Source organism: Diospyros lotus, chromosome 14 (assembly GCF_014633365.1).
Source record: "Diospyros lotus cultivar Yz01 chromosome 14, ASM1463336v1, whole genome shotgun sequence".
Taxonomy (NCBI): domain Eukaryota; kingdom Viridiplantae; phylum Streptophyta; class Magnoliopsida; order Ericales; family Ebenaceae; genus Diospyros; species Diospyros lotus.
The window spans coordinates 14,584,744-14,606,343 of NC_068351.1; the positions used below are offsets into that span (position 1 = coordinate 14,584,744).

At 36.5% G+C, this 21,600-nt stretch overlaps 1 protein-coding gene across 1 annotated transcript; it reads left to right on the forward strand.

The window, feature by feature from the left end:
* Positions 1-12,015: 12,015 nt before the first annotated feature.
* Positions 12,016-20,981, forward strand: LOC127790856 (alanine aminotransferase 2-like). The gene is made up of 15 exons (XM_052320580.1): positions 12,016-12,510; positions 12,917-12,967; positions 13,612-13,662; positions 14,153-14,218; positions 14,304-14,365; positions 16,063-16,141; positions 16,237-16,341; positions 16,450-16,560; positions 17,096-17,233; positions 17,357-17,431; positions 17,617-17,737; positions 17,828-17,982; positions 19,696-19,770; positions 20,153-20,356; positions 20,596-20,981. The coding sequence occupies exons 1-15, from the start codon at positions 12,268-12,270 to the stop codon at positions 20,710-20,712; spliced, it is 1,653 nt and encodes a 550-aa protein (XP_052176540.1). The 5' UTR covers positions 12,016-12,267; the 3' UTR covers positions 20,713-20,981.
* The last annotated feature ends 619 nt before the right edge of the window (positions 20,982-21,600 follow it).

The following is a 21,600-nucleotide window of genomic DNA, read 5'->3' on the forward strand; positions in this document are numbered from 1 at the left end:
TCTCAAAAAGCAAATAAACTTACTTATAGTTATGACTTGGTTTAATAAGGAAATGAACCTGATTTGGGTGTGTGTGGGTCCGTTGCATCCATGGTAATGGTGAGACTAATTTTTTACTCATTTCAATCTTGCAGCAATGGATTTAGTGCAGTTGGTCATCGTGTGGAACGGGGAATGGAATGATAATAAGTATATTGGGGGTAATAGGATGTGTGCGGGAATCTACAAAAATACGACTTTTACTCAATTGGTTGAGATTGTGTACACAGTAACGGGAATTGATAAAACAAGGTACGACATCACCATTCATTTTGTAACGGAACACTCAAGCGAACTTCCAGCTACCAAGTTCCCTATCAAGAACGACTACGGTGTCAGGTTTATTATGTGCGATGACAGAAAATATAAAGTGATGTATGTTGATATGATTTGTAAAGATATGATTTGTAAAGATATTGGAGTTTGTAACCTACGTAGTGGTGGTAATCAAGATTCAGGTGTCGTTCCATTTACATCCGCACGTAGTCCACTGCAAAATGATGATTTTGGTACATATGGTATGGGTGGTTTGTCAGATGACGCTCCACATACGGATGATGATTGTGATAATGAAACTGATAATAATAGTGACGATAGCGATGGTGATAGTAGTGATGATGGTGGTGATGAAAGAGAAGTGAGTCCGGAGTACCCAGAAGTAAGATTTTCAGGTTCACAATTTGAGGACAACCATTTACAAAGAAACTGGATCGTTCCTGGTGTAGAAAATTATGCAATTGAGGAAACAAGACCTGAAGTGTCTATTCCATACCAAGGTGATCTTTTACACATGGGTGCACTCTTTAAAAGTAAACAGGAACTAATTTTGGCATTTGGACAATATTGTGTTGATGTGAAGATGGACTATCGAGTCAGACGTTCGTGCACAATTCGATTTGAGGCTGGTTGCAAGGATGTGAACTGCAAATTTATGCTTCGTGCAAGATGTAGACCTGGTTGTTCGTTTTGGCATGTGGTGAAATTTATGCCGAGTCACACGTGTACTCCGGACGTATACGATTCACATTTTCGAAGTGTGAAGGCTATTGTCATCGGAAGTTTGTTTTCTGAAAGAGTGGCGAGTAGTGAATATACACCTAGAATGCTAATGGGGGAGTTGCTGGAACAACATGGTGTGCAGATTATGTACACTAAAGCTTGGAGGTCTTTACAACATGCAAAGAGACTTACTTATGGTAATCCAGATGAATCATATCAGCAACTACCCTCATATTTTCACATGTTAAAAGAAACAAATCCTGGCAGTATCACGGCAATAGAGACAGATGAAAATAATTATTTTTTATATTCATTTTTTGCACTTGGAGCTTGCCTTCATGGTTTTCGGTCTTACATAAGACCGGTTGTTGCCGTTGATGCCACACATTTGAAAGGTGAACACAAAGGGGTGATATTCGTTGCAACTTGCAAAGATGGGGAGGAAATGATTTATCCCATCGCTTTTGGATTTGGAGATGGTGAGTCTGACAGATCATGGATATGGTTTTTGACGAAATTGAGAGAGGCTATCGGAGTGCGAGAAGATTTAGTCATTATTTCTGATCGTCACCAAAGCATTGCGAATGCGATGAGTCATGTCTTCCCTTCTGTCCCACATGTCTTTTGTTTCTTCCACCTTAAGCAAAACTTGAAGAAACGTTATAGACAGCGAAAAGATGTGATGACTGCATTCTACCTTGCAGCATACAGTTACACCACAATAGAGTGTGATACATACTTGGCAGAAATACAATCGATGCATCCTCAGACTCATCTGACATTGATGGAAGCAAGACCGGAAAAGTGGTCACGTACATATTGTCTAAGAAGAAGATATTCCATGATGACCACCAACATTGCCGAGTCTCTCAATAAATGCATGATGAAAGCACGTCGGTTGCCTATAACAAGTGCACATGAATTTTTGAGACATATGCTTCAGAAATGGTTTAGTGATAGACGTGCGGCAGCTGCCAGACTCGAAACCATTGTGACCTCTGCTGCAGTGGCACATGTTAACTTGGCGCATGCCAAAACATTAGACCGAGGATGTCGTGTAGTTCCTATAATACAAGGGAACAAATACCTCGTGCAACATGCAAAGGAAGGCGATGGGATAGTTGACATTGTTGCGAGTACATGCAGTTGTCGCAAGTGGGACATTGATCAAATGCCATGTCTTCATGCAATTGCTGCTAGCAGGTATCATGGTTTGACTTTTATTTGCGTATTATGTTCGTAATTTAGTGTGATATGTTAACACTATGTGTTTCTTTGCCTTATGCGACAGTTTCATGAGGGTGCACTACCATATGCTTTGCCATTCATATTACACTGCAGATTGGGTCAGACGCGCATATGCACTTCCCATCAATCCTCTCCCTAACAAGGCCGCTTGGGTTCTTCCAGCGTACGTCAGACAGATAGTTATACTCCCAACTGTGCAAAGACGACAACCGGGTAGACCGAGAAATGGTCGGATTCCTTCCATGGGGGAAGCTCGTCGAAGAAAAAAATGTGGAAAATGCGGTGAACTAGGACACAACAGTCTTGGTTGCCCTAATGAATGGACTTCCTCCATTGGAGAGTCGAGCACAGCCACTACTTCAGAATCCAGGGACGCTGCTAGGGCCTCTGCAAAGGCAAGCCGAAAATGCAGCATTTACAAAGAGACTGGACACACTCGTCGTCGGTGCCCTATACAGTTGTCAATTCCAGGTGATGATAATATTATCAATGATGAAAACAATCAATAGACATTAACTCATTCAGGTATGATATAATGTTATCACATATGTTATCAATAGTTGTTAGATCGTTTGTGAAAAAAAAAATATTTTTTACTCGCAAAGTATTAATGGAATTTTTACTGACCATATATATCCTTTGTGTTTCAGCAATGCTCAAAAATCACTGGCACGATACAAAAAGGATGACAACATCAATCAAATATCTTTTTGTCGGGGGTTCAGAAATGAATATTATTTTTTACATTAATATTTGAAATTGAGATTTATTCATATTTGTAATCTTTCAATTTCCTTCATCTAAACTCATAATAATTAATTTAATTGACAGCTTGTGTTGTAGTATGTTGTTGAGCAAAGAACTGAGTATATAATGCAGTTTCAATAGCACCAAAATGATGCAATGATAAACTTGCTAAAAAATTAGAGTGTAATTTCTTAACAATCACTATTATTTGAGACTATACTAGTGGGAAACTTCAAAAAAGATTTAATTGCAAAAAAAAAAAAAATCGGGCTTTGTGGGCCACCAAAACCCGGCCATCGGGCTTTATGGCCCACAAAACCCGGCCATCAGGCTTTGTGGCCCACGAAGCCCGAAAATGATTTTTTTTTATTTTTCTTGATTTTTCTTCAAATTAATATATTCCATTACCACTAAAATAATGTCTTTTAATGTTATTTGGGTAAACCCAAATGTATATATCACAACAAAGTCATTATTTTTCACTTTGTGTGAGGATGTCCATCCACCATCAACACAACCAACACATGATCAATTGCTTCTAATAATATTGGACAAAACAAGATAATAACGCTATGATAATAAACTTGCTCAAAAATTAGAGTGTAATTTCTTAACAATCACTGTTATTTGAGACTATATTAGTGGGAAACTTCAAAAAAAATTCAATTGTAAAAAAAAAAAAAAAAATCGGGCTTTGTGGGCCACCAAAACCCGGCCATCGGGTTTTGTGGCCCACGAAACCCGGCCATCAGGTTTTGTGGCCCACGAAACCCGGCCATCGGGTTTTGTGGCCCACGAAGCCCGAAAATGATTTTTTTTTATTTTTCTTGATTTTTCTTCAAATTAATATATTCCATTACCACTAAAATGATGTCTTTTAATGTTATTTGGGTAAACCCAAATGTATATATCACAACAAAGTCATTATTTTTCACTTTGTGTGAGGATGTCCATCCACCATCAACACAACCAACACATGATCAATTGCTTCTAATAATATTGGACAAAGCAAGATAATAACGCTATGATAATAAACTTGTTCAAAAATTAGAGTGTAATTTCTTAACAATCACTGTTATTTGAGACTATACTAGTGGGAAACTTCAAAAAAAATTCAATTGCAAAAAAAAAAAAAAAAAAAAAAAAATCGGGCTTTGTGGGCCACCAAAACCCGGCCATCGGGTTTTGTGGCCCACGAAACCCAGCCATCGGGCTTTGTGGCCCACGAAGCCCGAAAATGATTTTTTTTTATTTTTCTTGATTTTTCTTCAAATTAATATATTCCATTACCACTAAAATGATGTCTTTTAATGTTATTTGGGTAAACCCAAATGTATATATCACAACAAAGTCATTATTTTTCACTTTGTGTGAGGATGTCTATCCACCATCAACACAACCAACACATGATCAATTACTTCTAATAATATTGGACAAAGCAAGATAATAACGCTATGATAATAAACTTGCTCAAAAATTAGAGTGTAATTTCTTAACAATCACTGTTATTTGAGACTATACTAGTGGGAAACTTCAAAAAAAATTCAATTGCAAAAAAAAAAAAAAAAATCGTGCTTTGTGGGCCACCAAAACCCGGCCATCGGGTTTTGTGGCCCACGAAGCCCGAAAATGATTTTTTTTTATTTTTCTTGATTTTTCTTCAAATTAATATATTCCATTACCACTAAAATAATGTCTTTTAATGTTATTTGGGTAAACCCAAATGTATATATCACAACAAAGTCATTATTTTTCACTTTTTGTGAGGAACAACTACAAAAAATTCATTAGTCATTTCCAAGTTTTTCATTTTTCCTCTCAATATATGGGTTCCACTAACACTAAAATGATCTCTTGTTACGTTGTTCAAGTTAGTTAAAGGTAGAATGCACAACAAATACATGATGAATTGTTTTAACTACTAACATTGGATCAACATGATGTAATGATCTTCAAATTACCCCATAAGTGTAATTTAAAAATTTCGACAGAGTCTCCCTTGTTTCTTGGACATTGAACCTGCATTAGAGACTCAGTCTCTATGTTCAACAACATAATAACATGACAATATTTACCATCACAACATTAGAGACTCAGTCTCTCTTCCCAACAACATACTGCCACCACAACCACTTATCCCTTACCATCAACAACACCGCAAACCACATTTCATCAAGTGAGCAATATACAATTTGCTATTTGCTATACTTATACAAAAATATACAACATTTGAACTAGATGAAAATAAAAACATAAAACAAAGAATCTTCTAATCTATTGATCTACAAGTATACTATCGTGCTATGTCTATACAAAAATATTCCAATCTGTCTTCGGAGGGTACGGACATCCACAGTTGGGTGCATCTGCCAGTGATCCTCATTATGCCTCAGTATATCCTCGACATATTTGATAACGTAGCACCCGCAGCTGGCCCTGTATTAGACATAACACACATTGGTAGCATAACCATATTTTCATGAAAATTGACCCTGTAATATAATTTAAATTAATTTACCCATCCGGTTGTTGAGGCAACTTCTGAGGATCAGTATTCTCCACTTCCCAATCTCTGTCTAGCGTCGCAGTTGCAGTTACATGTTCATAATATGCAGCTTTCTTTAGTAGAATGGGTAACAAACTCACAAGTGGTTGTATAGCTTCGACCCTGCTCCTACGACTATCTTCATTTATGGAATTGGAGTCATATATGATAATTCTCCTATCTTTTAAGCAAATCTTTAAGAGAAACCAATGAGAATTTGCTACATTACAAGGGAGCAACACCTGTATTTTATTTTAATATGTCAATCGTACGGAAATAAATAAGTAAATAATTAAATAGAATGAATTAAGACTTACATAATTGACTGTCCACCAAGGGAGACTTCCGTCAGTGCGCCCGTCAACGAAACCGGTCCACTCTTCTGGAACAGATGCGATAGAAGGCACAAAAACCCTCCTATTGCCCCCGTACTCCTGTTCCCAAAATCTTACCATGGATGCCTGAAAAATAAAATAAAATAAAATAAAATAAAAATATTGGTCATAGATTAAATTAATATGCAAAAAAAAAAAAAGTAGTGCAAACTCACAAAAAACAAAGTTGACATGATAGCGTAGTTTGTGTCATATTGACGCCGAGACTGTATACGTCTCAGGCAACACATGTAAATATCGATATGGTAACCCTCCAACCAGTTGGCCTCATTCTCTATGTTTCGGAGGTCATCCGGTGTTAGGTTAAGAATGAAACCGGTGTGAAGACTACAACAACCAAGAAAAATAAGAGTAAGAATATATTTTTTATGCAAATAGAAAAAATGTAAATATTGTTACTTACCTAATATTTTCATTAGAACCTATGAACTCAATATAACCCTCAGGGGGCTCTGTCTCTATGTCCGGCGGCATCGGGTCCACGTCCGACCCCTCCAAAATAGCATCCTTCTTTCTCCTTTTATATTTTGTTGGATCGGTGAAGGGTGGACGACGAAACTACGATGGCAATCTATCTCGCATAGGTCGCCTGTCGACCCTAACCACTTCCTCCTCCTGTAACTGAACAAAACCTAACCGTTACAAAATAGTATTTTAGAATGAAGTAAAACGTATAAAAGTAAATTTGGAATTTACTCTAGATGTAGATGCCTGCTCCTCATCGTGATGATCAAGATCTACCTGATCACCACCCTGGGACTGCTCATGAACATTATCGCTGTGATCTGGGGAAATATGCGGGATGCGTAGATGAGCACATAGTGCTGCCTGCCCCCTTTCTAGTGCTGCTTGCCCCCTCTCTAGTGATTCCTGCGCCCTCTCTAGTCTCAACAATTGTGTCCTCACCTGACTCATTTCCCCATCTATTCTCCGCAACATATCTAGAGTTTGTTTCAACATCTCGGTGATCTACAAAAGGCAAACAAAAAAAATATAAATAATTAAAAAAAATATAAAACCATTATGATAATAAAAATCATACCCCTACCTCGTATTGTCCGTGGTGCGAACTATCAACGAATCTTACCTCCTCCTTATTCTTCTCCCCCTTTCCCTCCTATAAAAAATATATAAATAATTACAAAAAATATAAATTAAAACCATTATTAAATAAAAATCATACCCCTACCTTGTATTGTCCGTGGTGCGAACTATCAAAGAATCTTGCCTTCTCCTTATCCTTCTCCTCCTTTCCCTCCTATAAAAAATATATAAACAATTACAAAAAATATAAATTAAAACCATTATTAAATAAAAATCATACCCCTACCTCGTATTGTCCGTGGTGCGAACTATCAGGGAATCTTGCCTTCTCCTTATCCTTCTCCTCCCATTCTCTTCCTTTCCCTTCTCATCTAAATGTATCCTACTCGCCTTATCCTCATCCCCGTCCTCGTCCTCATCCCCGCCATTCTTTTCCTCATCTTCACCCCCTCCGCCCCCAAATTTATAGACATCGACCCCAACCGAGTGTTGAGGGTTAAAAGATCTCCAAAAATTCGTTTCCCGCTCATCATCAGTGGGCTCAAGAGTCTGACTCGATCCTCGTGCCTGCAAAATTGTATTATTTAGATAGATATGATTTAAAAATAAACAAAATTTAGAGGTAAGTTGCACACTTACTTCCTTCCTAAGACAATCGTCGTAATTTTTTATCTGCGGCCTTTTTTTTTATAGCCATTTTCTGCATCTTGGAATGTCTGCATCAGACAGTCTAACGGCCCATTTATTCTGAATCCATGGGAACGTTTCGATCAACCACCACTGTAGATAGCAAAATAAAAATTAAAAAACAAAACAAACATTTAGTTATTATAGACAAATCATATACAATAAGGAAAGAGTACCTGAAACGCCCATACAAAACCATAAAGGTTGATTTTCTTCCCACCTTCACCAGTCAATTTTCTTTCTTTCGTGGCCAATTGGATGTAATGTTGACTCTTATTGTAGACATACGTACCCCAAGGGAACATCTCAAATGCTTGTAAATCCTCAGCCATAGTCCACAAGAAATCATCCACATGCCCGCGCTCATCCTGGCCCAACAAAAACATATCGACCACAGCAATGTAAATCAGTTTCAGGGCATCCTCTGAAACCATGTCCTCTCTGGTACTAATAAGTAATTCAAGGTCGTCTCCAGTCACCCCCTTCTTATGTTGTGGAAATAGTCGAGCACGTAAACTCTCCGGCTCAATAGGTTTCGGTTCAAGGCTTTCCCTATCAATAGCCCCAAATCGGAGTCCACTAATAAGTATGAACTCTTGCCTCTCGTACCTATATGGTGTGCCACCAATCTCGAACCACATCTCATCGTGGTGGGCACCTGGAAATGTCACCTCCCTAAGTAGAATATGATATATCAATTGTGGTGCAGTCAAATGGAGAGACAAAGGTATCTTTAAGAAATGTCCTAATGGGCCCTGTAGGAATCTATCTAATAACTTGTATCGGTCTAGAGCACGACGCATCTCCTCAAGGTGTTTGATCCCACAATGAGTAGTAACTCGCATTCCGGGCGGTAATATTCGATGAGTATGAACATAAGTAAATTTTATAGTTTGTTGTTCAGCCATCTGTAAGGAAAAAAAAAAAAAACAACAATTGTCTTAGATAGTGACCATGTAAAAACACAAGTAAAAGAAGAAGAAGCCCAATTGTCGCAGCCAGATCATCGCAACCCAAACCTAATCGAGCTTCGTTGGGCAGAGATAATCGAGCTGGGGCCCAACGGTCGAGAAAGCCTGATTGGGTTGTGGGCTTGGTCGCGGCCCATCGGGCTTGGCCTGCAAACGAAGCCCGATCGGGCTTCGTCTCACTGCAACGAAGCCGAAGCTCGCTTGAGCTTCGTTTCAGACGAAGCCCGATCGGGCTTCCTGCAACGAAGCCCGATCGAGCTTCGGCTTCGTTGCAGTGAGACGAAGCCCCGGGCTTCGTCTGCAGACGAAGCTCGATCGAGCTTTGTCGAGATGCAAGGGGCTCGTTGCAGACGAAGCCCGATCGGGCTTCGTCTGCAACGAAGCCCCGAAGACGAAGCCCGTCGGGCACAGCGGGCTTCGTCGCGAACGAAGCCCGACCGTGGGTCTTCGTTCGCGACGAAGCCCGGTCGATCTCCATGGTCGCCGATGAAGCTTTGTCGTCGGCGACCATTTCCAGCATCTTCTTCATTAAAATCAACAAAGAAACTCTAACCTTGTTTAGCCAAGATGAGATTGATGTCGGCGGTCAAGTGGCTGTCACGGCGGCGGCAGCGAGTGGCTGTCACGACGGCGGCGGGCAGTTGCTTAGTGAGAGAGATGAAGTGGGTGGGTGAAATGGGTAATGAGGGGGTGAGGGGTATTTTAGTATTTGACTATTATTGTGTTTAATTTTTATTTCTTTCTAACTTTTTAAATAAACTAATGGTTGAATCTAACAAAGTGGCTATATTATGTAATTAGTTTGTTTGAAAGTACATAAACGTTTTTTTTTTAAAAAGGGGATAAAAAGGAATTTTATATTTGAATAGTGGTTACTTTTTGCCATTTCCACTTTTTATTTTTACAAAAAATTAAAATATTTTCTAAAATACATACACACATATGTACACATTATATATATATACGCATATATATTACATATATACACATATAGTTACAAACGCACACATATATATGCATTGAGGTAAATTGCACCTAAACCTTTTATAATTTTAGTTATTTGCACGAAAATTCTCCGTGGATTCAAAATAATTCTAAAAGTCTTTCTTGTTATTGTTGTTGTTGTTGCGTGAATACAATAATTAGCATTTATTTTTATGAAACTTAGTAAATAATCAGTAAGGCCAGCAAAGAGTAAAATGCTTGATTGGAAATAACCAACATTTGTTGCGTGGGGTAGAATAACTAGGTGCCTTGAAGAATTGCGCAACAAAAATTGCCTCGAAGAGTCATGGGATACTCCTAAGAAGTGTTTGCAAGGCAGAAGACACATGGGGGTTTCGCACAAGCCTCAATTCTTAAGTCAGATGCTTTCGTAGCCAAGTGAATATTTAAATGTTTGGAAGAAGTATGCAGTAAAGTCCCAAAGAATTGAGGGATTCTTTGGAGAAAAAGTTAGTGTAAAATGCTAGGAGTTGAAAATTTTGGGGGAGGGGGGAAATGATCCTCTAAATATGAACTATCAAAGGGTATTTATAAGCATTAGTCTGTGATTGGGACATGTGGCTCATCTAACAGCAAGACACCCGATTATCCTAGTTGCACATGGTTGTCCCGAGATTAAACTTTGAAGGACTTTGTTAAGAAACCCCTAGAAGAATGGTTCTTCGAATAAAGGATAGCCTAAAGAAAATGAGCCACGTTGTATGGCGTGGGTTTGGATTGTGTGAGAGACAGGTCTCCTTGTGATTTTCTTGAGAGAATTGCTCGACGAAGTGTATTTTACTGCATAAGATAATCTCTCGAAAGAACTTACTTTTGCATAAGAATTTTTTTTTCGAGCAAAAGGACTTTTCTAGAAGAACTTTCCCCCAAGAGGTTATGCCACGTCACGTGGGATTTGGGTTTGTTGATTAAACCTCTTCTATTAGTTTTAAAGTAGAGATAATGACATTAATTAGTTATATTTTATTATATTTTTTTGTTAATTCATATCTAATTAAAATAAAAAAATAAAAGAAAGAAAATGTAATATTGTGAGTAGTGAGAAAGGCCATTGTTAACAACACTGCAAGGGATAGATAGAATAAAAGAGAGAGAGAAAATGTTTTGACCACTGTGAAAAATGCTTTGATCGCGTTTCAATTGAATTGAAGATAGGAAAAATCACTAACACACCAATCATTTATTTATCGTCTTTTCATCCTCTGACCTCTATTGATATTTGTGATGACTAGTTGAGTTCAATTATATCAAGGTCACAATTGAGATCCTCCGATGAGTTTACCTTAGTCAAGGTCAAAATCAATTAGTTCACCTCGGTCTTTTTAGCTTCACTTGGAGAATATAGTGAGTTAAAGTTAGAGTTCAATCGAGAAATAGAAAATGTGAGGTTAACGAAGGAAAATATGGTAAGATTTCAATGGATATAGTAAAGTTGTTCAGTATTGTAGTCCATCGATGCATCGTGCACAATTATTAATGAATTTTCTTATGTCACAATTAACCTCAATCTTTCTTTTTCCTTTTTTTTTTTCCTTCCTCTTTCATTTCCTCTTTCTCGTTGACTTCTAGATTTAGCACCCATTGGCCAAGGTTGGCAATTGGATCCTTGTTGGCTGAGAAGCTCATTTTTTTTTTTTTTATATATTTTGATTAATTATAACATGAATTAGAATTCAAATCATTATTGAATTGTTTATTTTTATGTTGTTGAACTATTCATCTTGGATGAAAATAAAACGAGTTTACATGAAATCAAACCCAAATCATTTAGTTGGATCGAGCAATTTGAGTTTGATTTCGTTTGAATCCAAATTGTTTGAAATGAATTCCAAATGGTTTTCAATTGGAAAACCAATTTTTGATTAGACAAAAAGAGAAGAAAAATAGTGAAGAAGAAATAAGAACGAAAGATGAAAGTAATAAGAGAAAAATAGACAATAACAATAGTTTGATGATGATTATGATTGTTAATTGTCATTGTTGACGAGAGTCGAGAGAAATATTTGGAAAAAGGAATGGAATGATAAAAAACAGATTAAATATAAGAATAAAATGGTCAATTTATAAGAATTTATTATAGTTAGGGAGATTTGTGTCATTTTTTAAAAATGGAAGAATTATTAGTGTAATTTAAACAAATCTCAAGAGTTATTTTGTGAAATTTATCCTATTTAACTTCACCCCATCATATTCTAAATACAAGAATTAAAATTCAATTATAAATTTCAATATTTTATTTCAGATGAAATAATAAAAATGTTTTAATTTTATTAACATAATTAAAATTATAAAAAGTAGAATTCTACTTTCTATTTGAATTGGTTCCAGACGTAACCTTATTTCCTCAATATACATGAAGTTTCTCAGTTGATGATTCTTTGGTACATCACAACGGCGATTCGGACCTGCGACTGCGAGTACTAATTATCGGTGTGGCATTGCCTTCTGCGTAAGCAAAGTGGTTGCTCGTCAATCGTCACGCCCTTTGGAGCTTTGCGAGAAGCTCGCTAGGGCTTTGAGATTGATGATCTGTTAAAGCTGAAAGCTCCAAAGCCACGATTTCAGCCACCGAGTACAGATTCCTACAATGCGGAGATTCTTGACCCACAAGGCCAGAAGCCTCCTCCTCAGAACAGCTGCTTCTTCTACTCCTCCTCCTTATCCTCTTCTTCCTGCAATTGGATTCTCTTCTTCTTCTTCTTCTTTGTTGCCGTCTCAATATGATATTAGTTACTTGGCGTCCCTGCGATCTCCTTTTTCTTCTTCTGCGGATTCAATGGCGGCTTCGGATTCGCCCATCCCTCTCACTCTTGACACCATCAATCCCAAGGTTTGACCTTTTATTCTGATTAAATCATAGTTTGACTCTCTGTTCCCGGTTACCCTTCTTGTGCGTTTCTTCGTGTTTCTTTCATCTGATTCTTTGTTGCTGCTCTTGTTTACTTTATCTCTCTACTGGGGCTTATATTGTCATTGCTCTTTTTATTTTTCATTTTTTTTAAAAAAGAATCCCCAACCACGCCATCGGATTCCTTCCTTTTTCCCCTTTGAACTTTTTTTTACCATAGTGATGTTCTGAATCAATCAATGAATCAATCAAGTCAATACAGTATCCCACAGTATCTTGTGAAGCTTGATATGTAAATTAATCAACTTCTTGCAATTTTGCACCTTACCTTGTTGATTTTCTTTTCAATGGGCGTGCACTTTCATCTTGAATTTTTTGTTTTTTACAGGTTTTGAAATGTGAGTATGCCGTCCGTGGTGAAATTGTCACCCTTGCCCAGGTAATATCAGATTACTTGCTACCCTCTATGATAAGATAATTAAGTACGGCATCTTTTGAATTTTTGATGGAGAATACACATCCTCACATTTGTAGAACAGCTGCACGAGAAAGGCCTAAGTCGTCCCTTAAGGGTGTCCCCAGTGCGCAAGGCTCGCTGTTTCTGTGACGATTGGGGATGGCCGCGTTTCTATGCGGCCTTCTTCCTCACAGAAATTCATCCTTCTCTGTGAGGAGACTGTTTCCACAGCTCAAACTCTTGACCTTCAAGTCCGAAATGAGCAAACCTTATTGTTGCAAATGCTTGCCCTCAGATTGTTCTTGATAACTTGAGGAAAAATGTTGTTTATCAAGAAGAATGGAGTAATATGATGAAAAACAGAAGGTTCTAATTCTAGTTGTGGATTTGTAGAACATCATGAAATTCTTAGTCAATTCCATTGGAATAATGCCTGATCGCAGTTATTCTGCAGCAATTCCCACTTGAGGATAGATGCATTCTTATACCAAGGCTAAATATAATTGATGATTGATGGTCATTTGGTTGGCAAAATATGTTTATGAATTTTGTTATGGATATGGTCCTTGAAATTTGCACAATTTACTTGTCTCTCTGAGAGCAGTCTGCCAATGCTTTGGTCACAGAAATTGCAGCAGGAGATACAAGAAAACCCAAGTTCTCATCCTTTTGATGAGGTACTTTTGTTGTTTATTTTCTTGATGCATTATTCTGTGTACATATGTTTTGCACTGGAAAAATGCGATTAGCATGGCAGAGTGCATTTTGGTTTAACCTTGGTGCTTTTGGCTTCTTGACTTGGTTCACTAACTATTTAGTTATCATTTATGAATGATTTTTTTTCTGTGACCCTTTTTATCATGTTAGTTGAACTTAAATCTGTTTGTGTCACGTATTTACCATGAATGACCTGAAGATTCAATCAGCCACATTTTGACTAATATGGAAAGTTCTGCTTCCTGGTTTTTACTACTCAATTCTTTGACTATTTTTTTTGTGAAAATTCAAATAATGAATTTGTTTCATAGAAAAGCTTATTCATATTCACGAATAGTTTTTCTCCATTCATTTAGTAATCCTTTTGCATGGAAAAAACCATATACCTTCAGAGCATTATTTGCCTACGGGTTTTCTGCTTCTTTACTAATCTTTTCCCTGTTGGATCAGATAATTTACTGCAACATTGGAAATCCTCAATCTCTAGGTCAGCAGCCAATTACTTTCTTCCGAGAGGTATGCATTTTTAAGTTTTTCCTGAAAATGAGATATCTATGTTTCAGCCTAATCGGTACCTAAATTATTACTGTCCTTGTGTTAGGTTCTTGCACTATGTGACCATCCAGCCATTTTGGACAGTAGTGAAACACAAGGCTTATTTAGGTATGGAAAAGATATACTAGGTTGGGTGCTTTCTAAATTGTTGATACTTGATATTATATCACACTGCCTGAACTGTTTGCCGCATTGGCAGCTTAAAAGGTTGCTTAGTTAAACACCTGTGCAATCTGATTATGAACTGGGGCTTCTTTATTTTCTTTTATAATTATTGATCCATCTATGTATTTTTTATGTTAAGTGCTAACTGAAGCATCTTGCCCTTTATCCTGGCAGTTCCCTTAACCTTTGCCCTTTGGCCATTCAACCAGATCCATCTCCTTTACTTTGGCTATTTTTTCTTGCTTAAGGTGCTTTCTGATTCAGTATCCCCAATTCCTCCCCCCCCCCCCCAAAAAAAAAAAAAAAAAAAAAACTGAACATTTAATGTCCTCTGGTGCATTTCACTTGAAAAAAAAACCAACCACCACAGTTTAATGCAGCAACTGTCCTTTTGTGCATTCTTCTTACCTTCCTTGGCTTTGATCAATAAGCTGCTTCTCTTATTTTTATACATTACTTCCTATGTAAGTGTCTATATTATCCTCCTTGACCTGTTGTCACGACCCAAGGGTCTACTTGTAATTTCTTTTAAAATTTCAAATGTAAGGCTGGAGCCAACCGAATGTTAGCATTACTGTTTCCCTCAGTAAGTTGTAACCACAGGGATAATAAGCCTATAAAAGGCTCAGTCAGGAGGATTGGAGTTCATTGATGAATGAGAATTGAATTCTTTCCCTCTCAAATTCTTTCTCTCTTTCCCTCCAAATTCTCTCTCTCTCTCTCTCTCTCTCTATCTTCTTAAATGCCTACGAGCTCAAGTCTCACTCCCGAGACTTGACACTTGTCAAGAAGAAGAAAAAGATATGATTAAAATTAATTTCTAAAGCATGATGGAGTTTTTACTTTGCTTTACAAATGAAACCCCATTTTGAATGACACCCACTGACTATTTTGTTGTATGCATTGAGCAGCTCATCAATCTGTAATACAAAATAATGAATTGATTCAGAGTTTGGTCAGTGGAGTGGTGGGAGGGTTAGCAATCATATGAATTATTCTGTACAATGAAATTACACCAATTTTATATGTCAATTTATGAGAAATTAGTCAAGCATATTTCTGTTCCTATTGACTTCTATATGATTTTTTTCATAAATCTCTTATTATTTAGCTGATTTGGCTTGCTCTTGCCTTTCCTTAAACTGTGTTCATTCACAGTGAACCATGAAATACCGAATGGGATTGATGAACTTTTATTTTGCCCTTACTTTTTTAGGTGGTAACTTCTTGTTATTTAAGTTCAAACTCTGAAATAAACAGAAATTAGAACTGTTAATTTAACTTTCTTATGGAAAGTTGGAGATAGTGTTTCAATTGTAGTTGTTCACTTTGCGGTTCCTCCCTACTATAAACAAAAAATAAAAGCTCACAGTTTCTCTTTTGAGCAGATAGATTAGAGCAGTCCTCTCTTTCTGGTTCTCTCCAATCAAATTTACATAAAACTTTCACTTGTATGGAGCCGCAATCATGGTCAGAGGGAAACTAAAATGCAGTGGTTGTGGGGGGTGGGGAATTTTAGAGAAAACCATGTTAAGTCATAAGTATTCCACCTACTCCTTTAGAAACCTATAATTTGGTTAATTAACTGCATGTAGTGTCTGTCAATAATTACTCAATGCCGTATTTCTTGCTTTTGCTAGTACGGATGCCATAGAACGAGCTTGGAACATCCTGGATCAAATTCCAGGGAGAGCAACTGGTGCATATAGTCACAGCCAGGTAAACCGTATCCTTTCCTGGGACTATAATATGGAAGTCTGTAATTACATTGTTCATGTAAATATGTTGCATGTCCTATATATATTTTTTATCAGGGAATCAAAGGGTTGCGTGACACTATTGCTGCTAGCATCGAAGAAAGAGATGGTTTTCCTGCTGATCCAAATGATATTTTCTTGACGGATGGTGCCAGTCCAGCGGTAAAACATTAATATCTGTCCTGTCTGACTATATAAAAGAAATCTGCGGAAACTAGCAGCGCTGAAACCCTAAGAATTGGTAACAGATTTTTGCTTTCCTTATGTCAGGTCCATATGATGATGCAGTTATTGATAAGATCAGAGAAGGATGGAATTCTATGTCCCATTCCTCAGTATCCTCTGTACTCAGCTTCAATTGCACTTCATGGTGGCACACTTGTATGTTTATGCAACCATAATATGAATTTTAGCATTTTAGAACTAAGACTGGTTGGTCAGATGTTATGATATCATGTTAACGAGTTAAAAAAACAAAAGATCAACTTATTAGAAATTTTCTAGATAGTAAGTTAGTGTCATGGTAATGAGTTAAACTAAACAGAAGATCAACTTATTAGAAATTCTCTAGATAGTAAGTACCTTGACCTGACCTTGTTGATCTTGTTGCAAACCAAGTTCTGGGAGCAAATATTCTAGCTGATCAAACATGTTATTGAGAATTCCTGAATAAATCACCTGATAATCCTCTCCAACCCAAGGATGCCATATGATCATATACAGCATGCCTAGATAACCTAATATGAAAGGCTTTCAATATAGAGTAGTTACAAAAGTTCACACGAAAACATTACTTTATCATGAAAACTTGATTTGATCTTGTTTATCTCCGGAAGCGAAGGGCTTGATTTTGTCATATCGGTTTTCACCATTGAATGATAGATTTTAATGTCAAATAAACTGGAACTTCTTGCAGGTTCCCTATTATCTTGACGAAGCAACAGGGTGGGGCTTGAATATTTCCGACGTGAAGAAGCAATTAGAAGCTGCCAAGTCCAAAGGCATTACTGTCAGAGCCTTGGTTGTAATAAATCCTGGCAACCCAACAGGGCAGGTGAGTAGTAATCAGGTTCTGGAAAATGATCGTTTGGTCATCTAGACTTCTTGGGTGGAAGTCATTGTTTCATTTCTGGTCATGACCTTGTTATCTTATAGTCTTAGTTATCTGTCCATACAGGTTCTGGCTGAGGATAACCAGCGAGCACTCGTTGAATTTTGCAAGAAGGAAGGACTTGTTCTTCTGGCAGATGAAGTGAGTAGGGACACATGATTGGAGATTTGAGTAATTCCTTATCATTCAAATTGGGCTTATGATTCTCTTGGCTTGGTCATTGATTGGGAAAAATGAAAAGTTGCCTTTGGTTCCTTGCCTTAAATGCATTCAACTGAGTGAAATATAGCTTGATGTCTCCAACTATGTCCAATGAACTTTTACAGGTATACCAGGAAAACATTTATGTTCCTGACAAAAAGTTTCACTCCTTCAAGAAAATTTCCAGGTCTATGGGGTATGGTGAGAAGGACATATCATTGGTATCTTTTCAGTCGGTCTCTAAGGGTATGCTGAATTCATTATCCAAATAGTTATATGATTGGTGAAGTATATTGAGTTTGAAGTTCAAGGGCTTATTTTTCTTGTTGGCTTCAGGTTATTATGGGGAATGTGGGAAAAGAGGAGGTTACATGGAGGTCACTGGCTTTTCTCCTGAGATAAGGGAACAAATCTACAAAGTGGCATCTGTGAATCTTTGTTCAAATATCTCCGGTCAAATTCTTGCCAGCCTAGTAATGAGCCCTCCCAAGGTTTGTCTTTTCCTCTTTGATTTGGTTAGATAAGAGTGTGGTAGCTGGCCTAAACTAGATCAAATTTGGTTAAATTCAGTTACATTTTAATACAAGGAACAAAGAGGAAAAAAGGAAAAAAAACCAGAAGACAAAAGTAAGATTTCTGATTTAAGACCAGTCCAATCTCAACATTCTGTCTCAACATTCTGTCAACTGTCAAGTGCTGCTAAGCGATCCCCATGATCATCTGTTTTGTTGGATGATCCACAACTCTTTTGTTATCAAGTATAATTGATAACTTGTAGGTACATTAATAAATTGTGAATTCTAGATTTGTGACCTTGGGGGTTACAGAAACAAGATTTAATTGAGCATATTTAAGCCATAATGTTTCATTGATGGTGTGGTTATATTGAGCGACAGTGTGAATATATTTTACTAAATGCATACGAACAGAATTGATTCCTATGGAATGGAACCTGAAACTAACAACTGAGTTTGTGGAAATCAAACTCCTGTCTTGAATTTCTGAGAAAGGAATAATATATGCAGAATTTCTATACTATCTTCTCCTAAATTCTAGCTGATAATGTTATCTCTTCCTAACACCTAGCAGATAGAATACACCATTATTTGAAGTTATTTACAAGATAATGTACAAAATCCTATTCCTACAATTTCTCCTGATTTTTAGGAAGTCTATCCCATCAGTTCTTCTTCTCTATCTTGATGGAGCAGCCCATAACCAAGGCCCATGTCTTCATTAGTCTCCTCTTTTGTTTCATACTCTTTCCCACGGAAAGACTCCTTAGAATCCTAGGACTCTCCAACAGCATATGTACAAATAGTTATTCCTGCTCACTTAGGATGCATGCATACTTTATTTTGGGTGCCGTACCCGCTTCCAAGTTCCAACAAGTATCAGACTTGGATACTCTTAAAACACACCAAATGGTGCGTCCTAATTTTCTATTAGTACTTTTATTTTTGGGCAATCTCAAGACACGTGATGAACACGCGGGCCCACTGGTTGACACACAAAGGACATGTCTAAGGAGGTGGAGTTTTTTTATAGAGTTTTTAAAACTTGTTCCATGTTAAAATCTAGAAATACAATAAGTTTTTGGATAAAGAATAGAAAACACTAGTTAAGCCTAATTATAACTCTATCAAGAATAGTTAAATTTTCATTTACATTTTGAATTTTGTTTATGTTGTTATTATTATTGATTTAATGGTATTTTTTTTCAATATTTTCATATATTAGTTGTTATATATTGAATGGTATGGATTAATGATACTTTTTTGATATTTTACTGTTTTTAATTATTATGTTCATACCATTACTAATATAATAATATATCAAGCCTTAATCCCACTTGGCGGAGTCAGCTCATAACATTACTAAAAATTGAAGACAACATATCAAGTCTTAACTTATGTAGGGTCAACTACATGAATTCTAGCTTGCTAGTAACTTTTATGTATGACCTTATCTCTTGTAAGGCTCATAAAGAAGAAAGTACAAAAGAATAGTAAATAGAGCATATATTACTAATAGAAGTTCCTTTTTTTTTGGCTGTATCAGTATCCTTACCTTCTGCAAAATTATTGTATCTCATGTTCATATTCTGTGCCCAAATTATGTATCCATAGCCATATCAATGCTTCTTAGATGCCGTGCCTCTTATGTCTTCCATTATTGAAATGCACTTTCTATGAATGATGTAGATTGGAGATGAGTCCTATGAATCCTATTCTGCAGAAAAAAATGACATCCTTTCATCCCTAGCAAGGCGTGCAAAGGTATGTTAAATTCAATAATCTCATTCTTATACTTTCCAAAATAAGCAACTAACTAAATAAAGTTCATTCTTAATGTTAAAAAAGAAATCAGTTAATAACAACAGAAATATGTTCCCTTCTTTTTTCGTAAGAAACAAATTGAAGAAACTTTTTTAACAAAACCATAAATAATTTACTGAATTTTGGAATTTAGTAATATTGGCATAAGTAACAGCTTTTAAAACAACTTAAGTAAATTATCTCTCTTATGTGAGTGATAGGATTATAATTCCCAAATAATTTGCCCGTGTATAATTCAAATTGTTCTTCTTACCAGAAATGTGTGTTTGTTTGCATTCTTTTAGTTGTGGCTATATTTCCTTTACCATTGCTTTATGGACAGACATTAGAAGATGCACTGAATAGTTTAGAGGGTATATCATGCAACAAAGCAGAAGGAGCTATGTATCTTTTTCCTCGTCTTCACCTGCCTCAGAAAGCAATAGAGGCAGCAGAAGCAGCAAAAGCAGCTCCAGATGCATTTTATTGTCGCCGCCTCCTCAATGCCACCGGAATTGTTGTTGTCCCAGGATCTGGCTTTGGTCAGGTGAGCGTTGATAATATTTGATTTCCACTTTTGGCTTTACTGTTAATAACCAATTCTAATAATCTGGCTGAACTATGTGTTCATAAAATAATTATTTAGCAGGATGCATTGTAACTCATGAAAAAATAGGATATAATTGAATGTAACTGCAGCTGCTGCACTTCATGTTCCATTAGTTTACAATGCTCTCAACTGAAGCTGATTTGTTTGTGATGCTATCTATGTATGTTGGTGGAAAGGTCCCTGGAACCTGGCATCTTAGGTGCACTATACTCCCGCAAGAGGATAAGATTCCAGCGATAGTCTCCCACCTGACAGAGTTCCATGAAGGATTTATGGATGAATTCCGAGACTGATCTATCATACATGCTCTACCACTACTGCCTTCAACCTCCACTCTAGAGGGGTGGGTGGGTCGGTAAACGCCTTCACATCTCGTTCATTTTTTTGTGTGTGGATGCGTGTTTCTCCTTTTTCCTTTTCACCTTACAGTTTTGCTGGTAGTTGGATAATTGCGACCTCTTAAGTTGGTAGAGTTTACAGGCTTTGGAGAGTAATCTCTTTTGGATTTTCTTTTGCTAATTCAAAACAAACCATCCAGCTATGAGCTGAGCTGTTCGATTTATATTGGGCAATTGCTGGTTCTTTTGTCACCATTTCAGAATAATGACGTGTTATTATTATAACTATATATGTCGAATATTTTCTTAATAAAAATAAATTATACATACCTTCTCTATCTACTATCTCAATATCAATATAGTGAAGCTATTCGAGGCCAATGCAGTCCATACGGTAAGGTGCAAAATATTTAGTGTTAAACTAGAATTCATTTTACAAATACAATTAATTATAACTATCGAACTAAATAAATTAACACAAGAAAATTATATTTATAATAACATATTAAAGTTTAAAATATCATTAAAATGGAAACAGTTAAACTAGTGTTGTTAATTTTACGTATACAATTAAGCATAGGCATCAAATTAAATAAATTAATAATGAAAAATTGTGCTTATAATAGCATTTTTAAGTGTAGAAGTATAAATTGATTAAATGAGTAATATGAATTTAATCTCATAAGAACAAATTATTGAACTCTTAGAAATTATATTTTTTTAACATGATATAATTTAACTTGATAATAACTAGTGTTGGCAGGTCTAGTTTCGTTTTGGTTTTTGTCAAAATTATAATCAAATTAAATTTAAATTACTAAAACTAAAATTAAATTATTACCT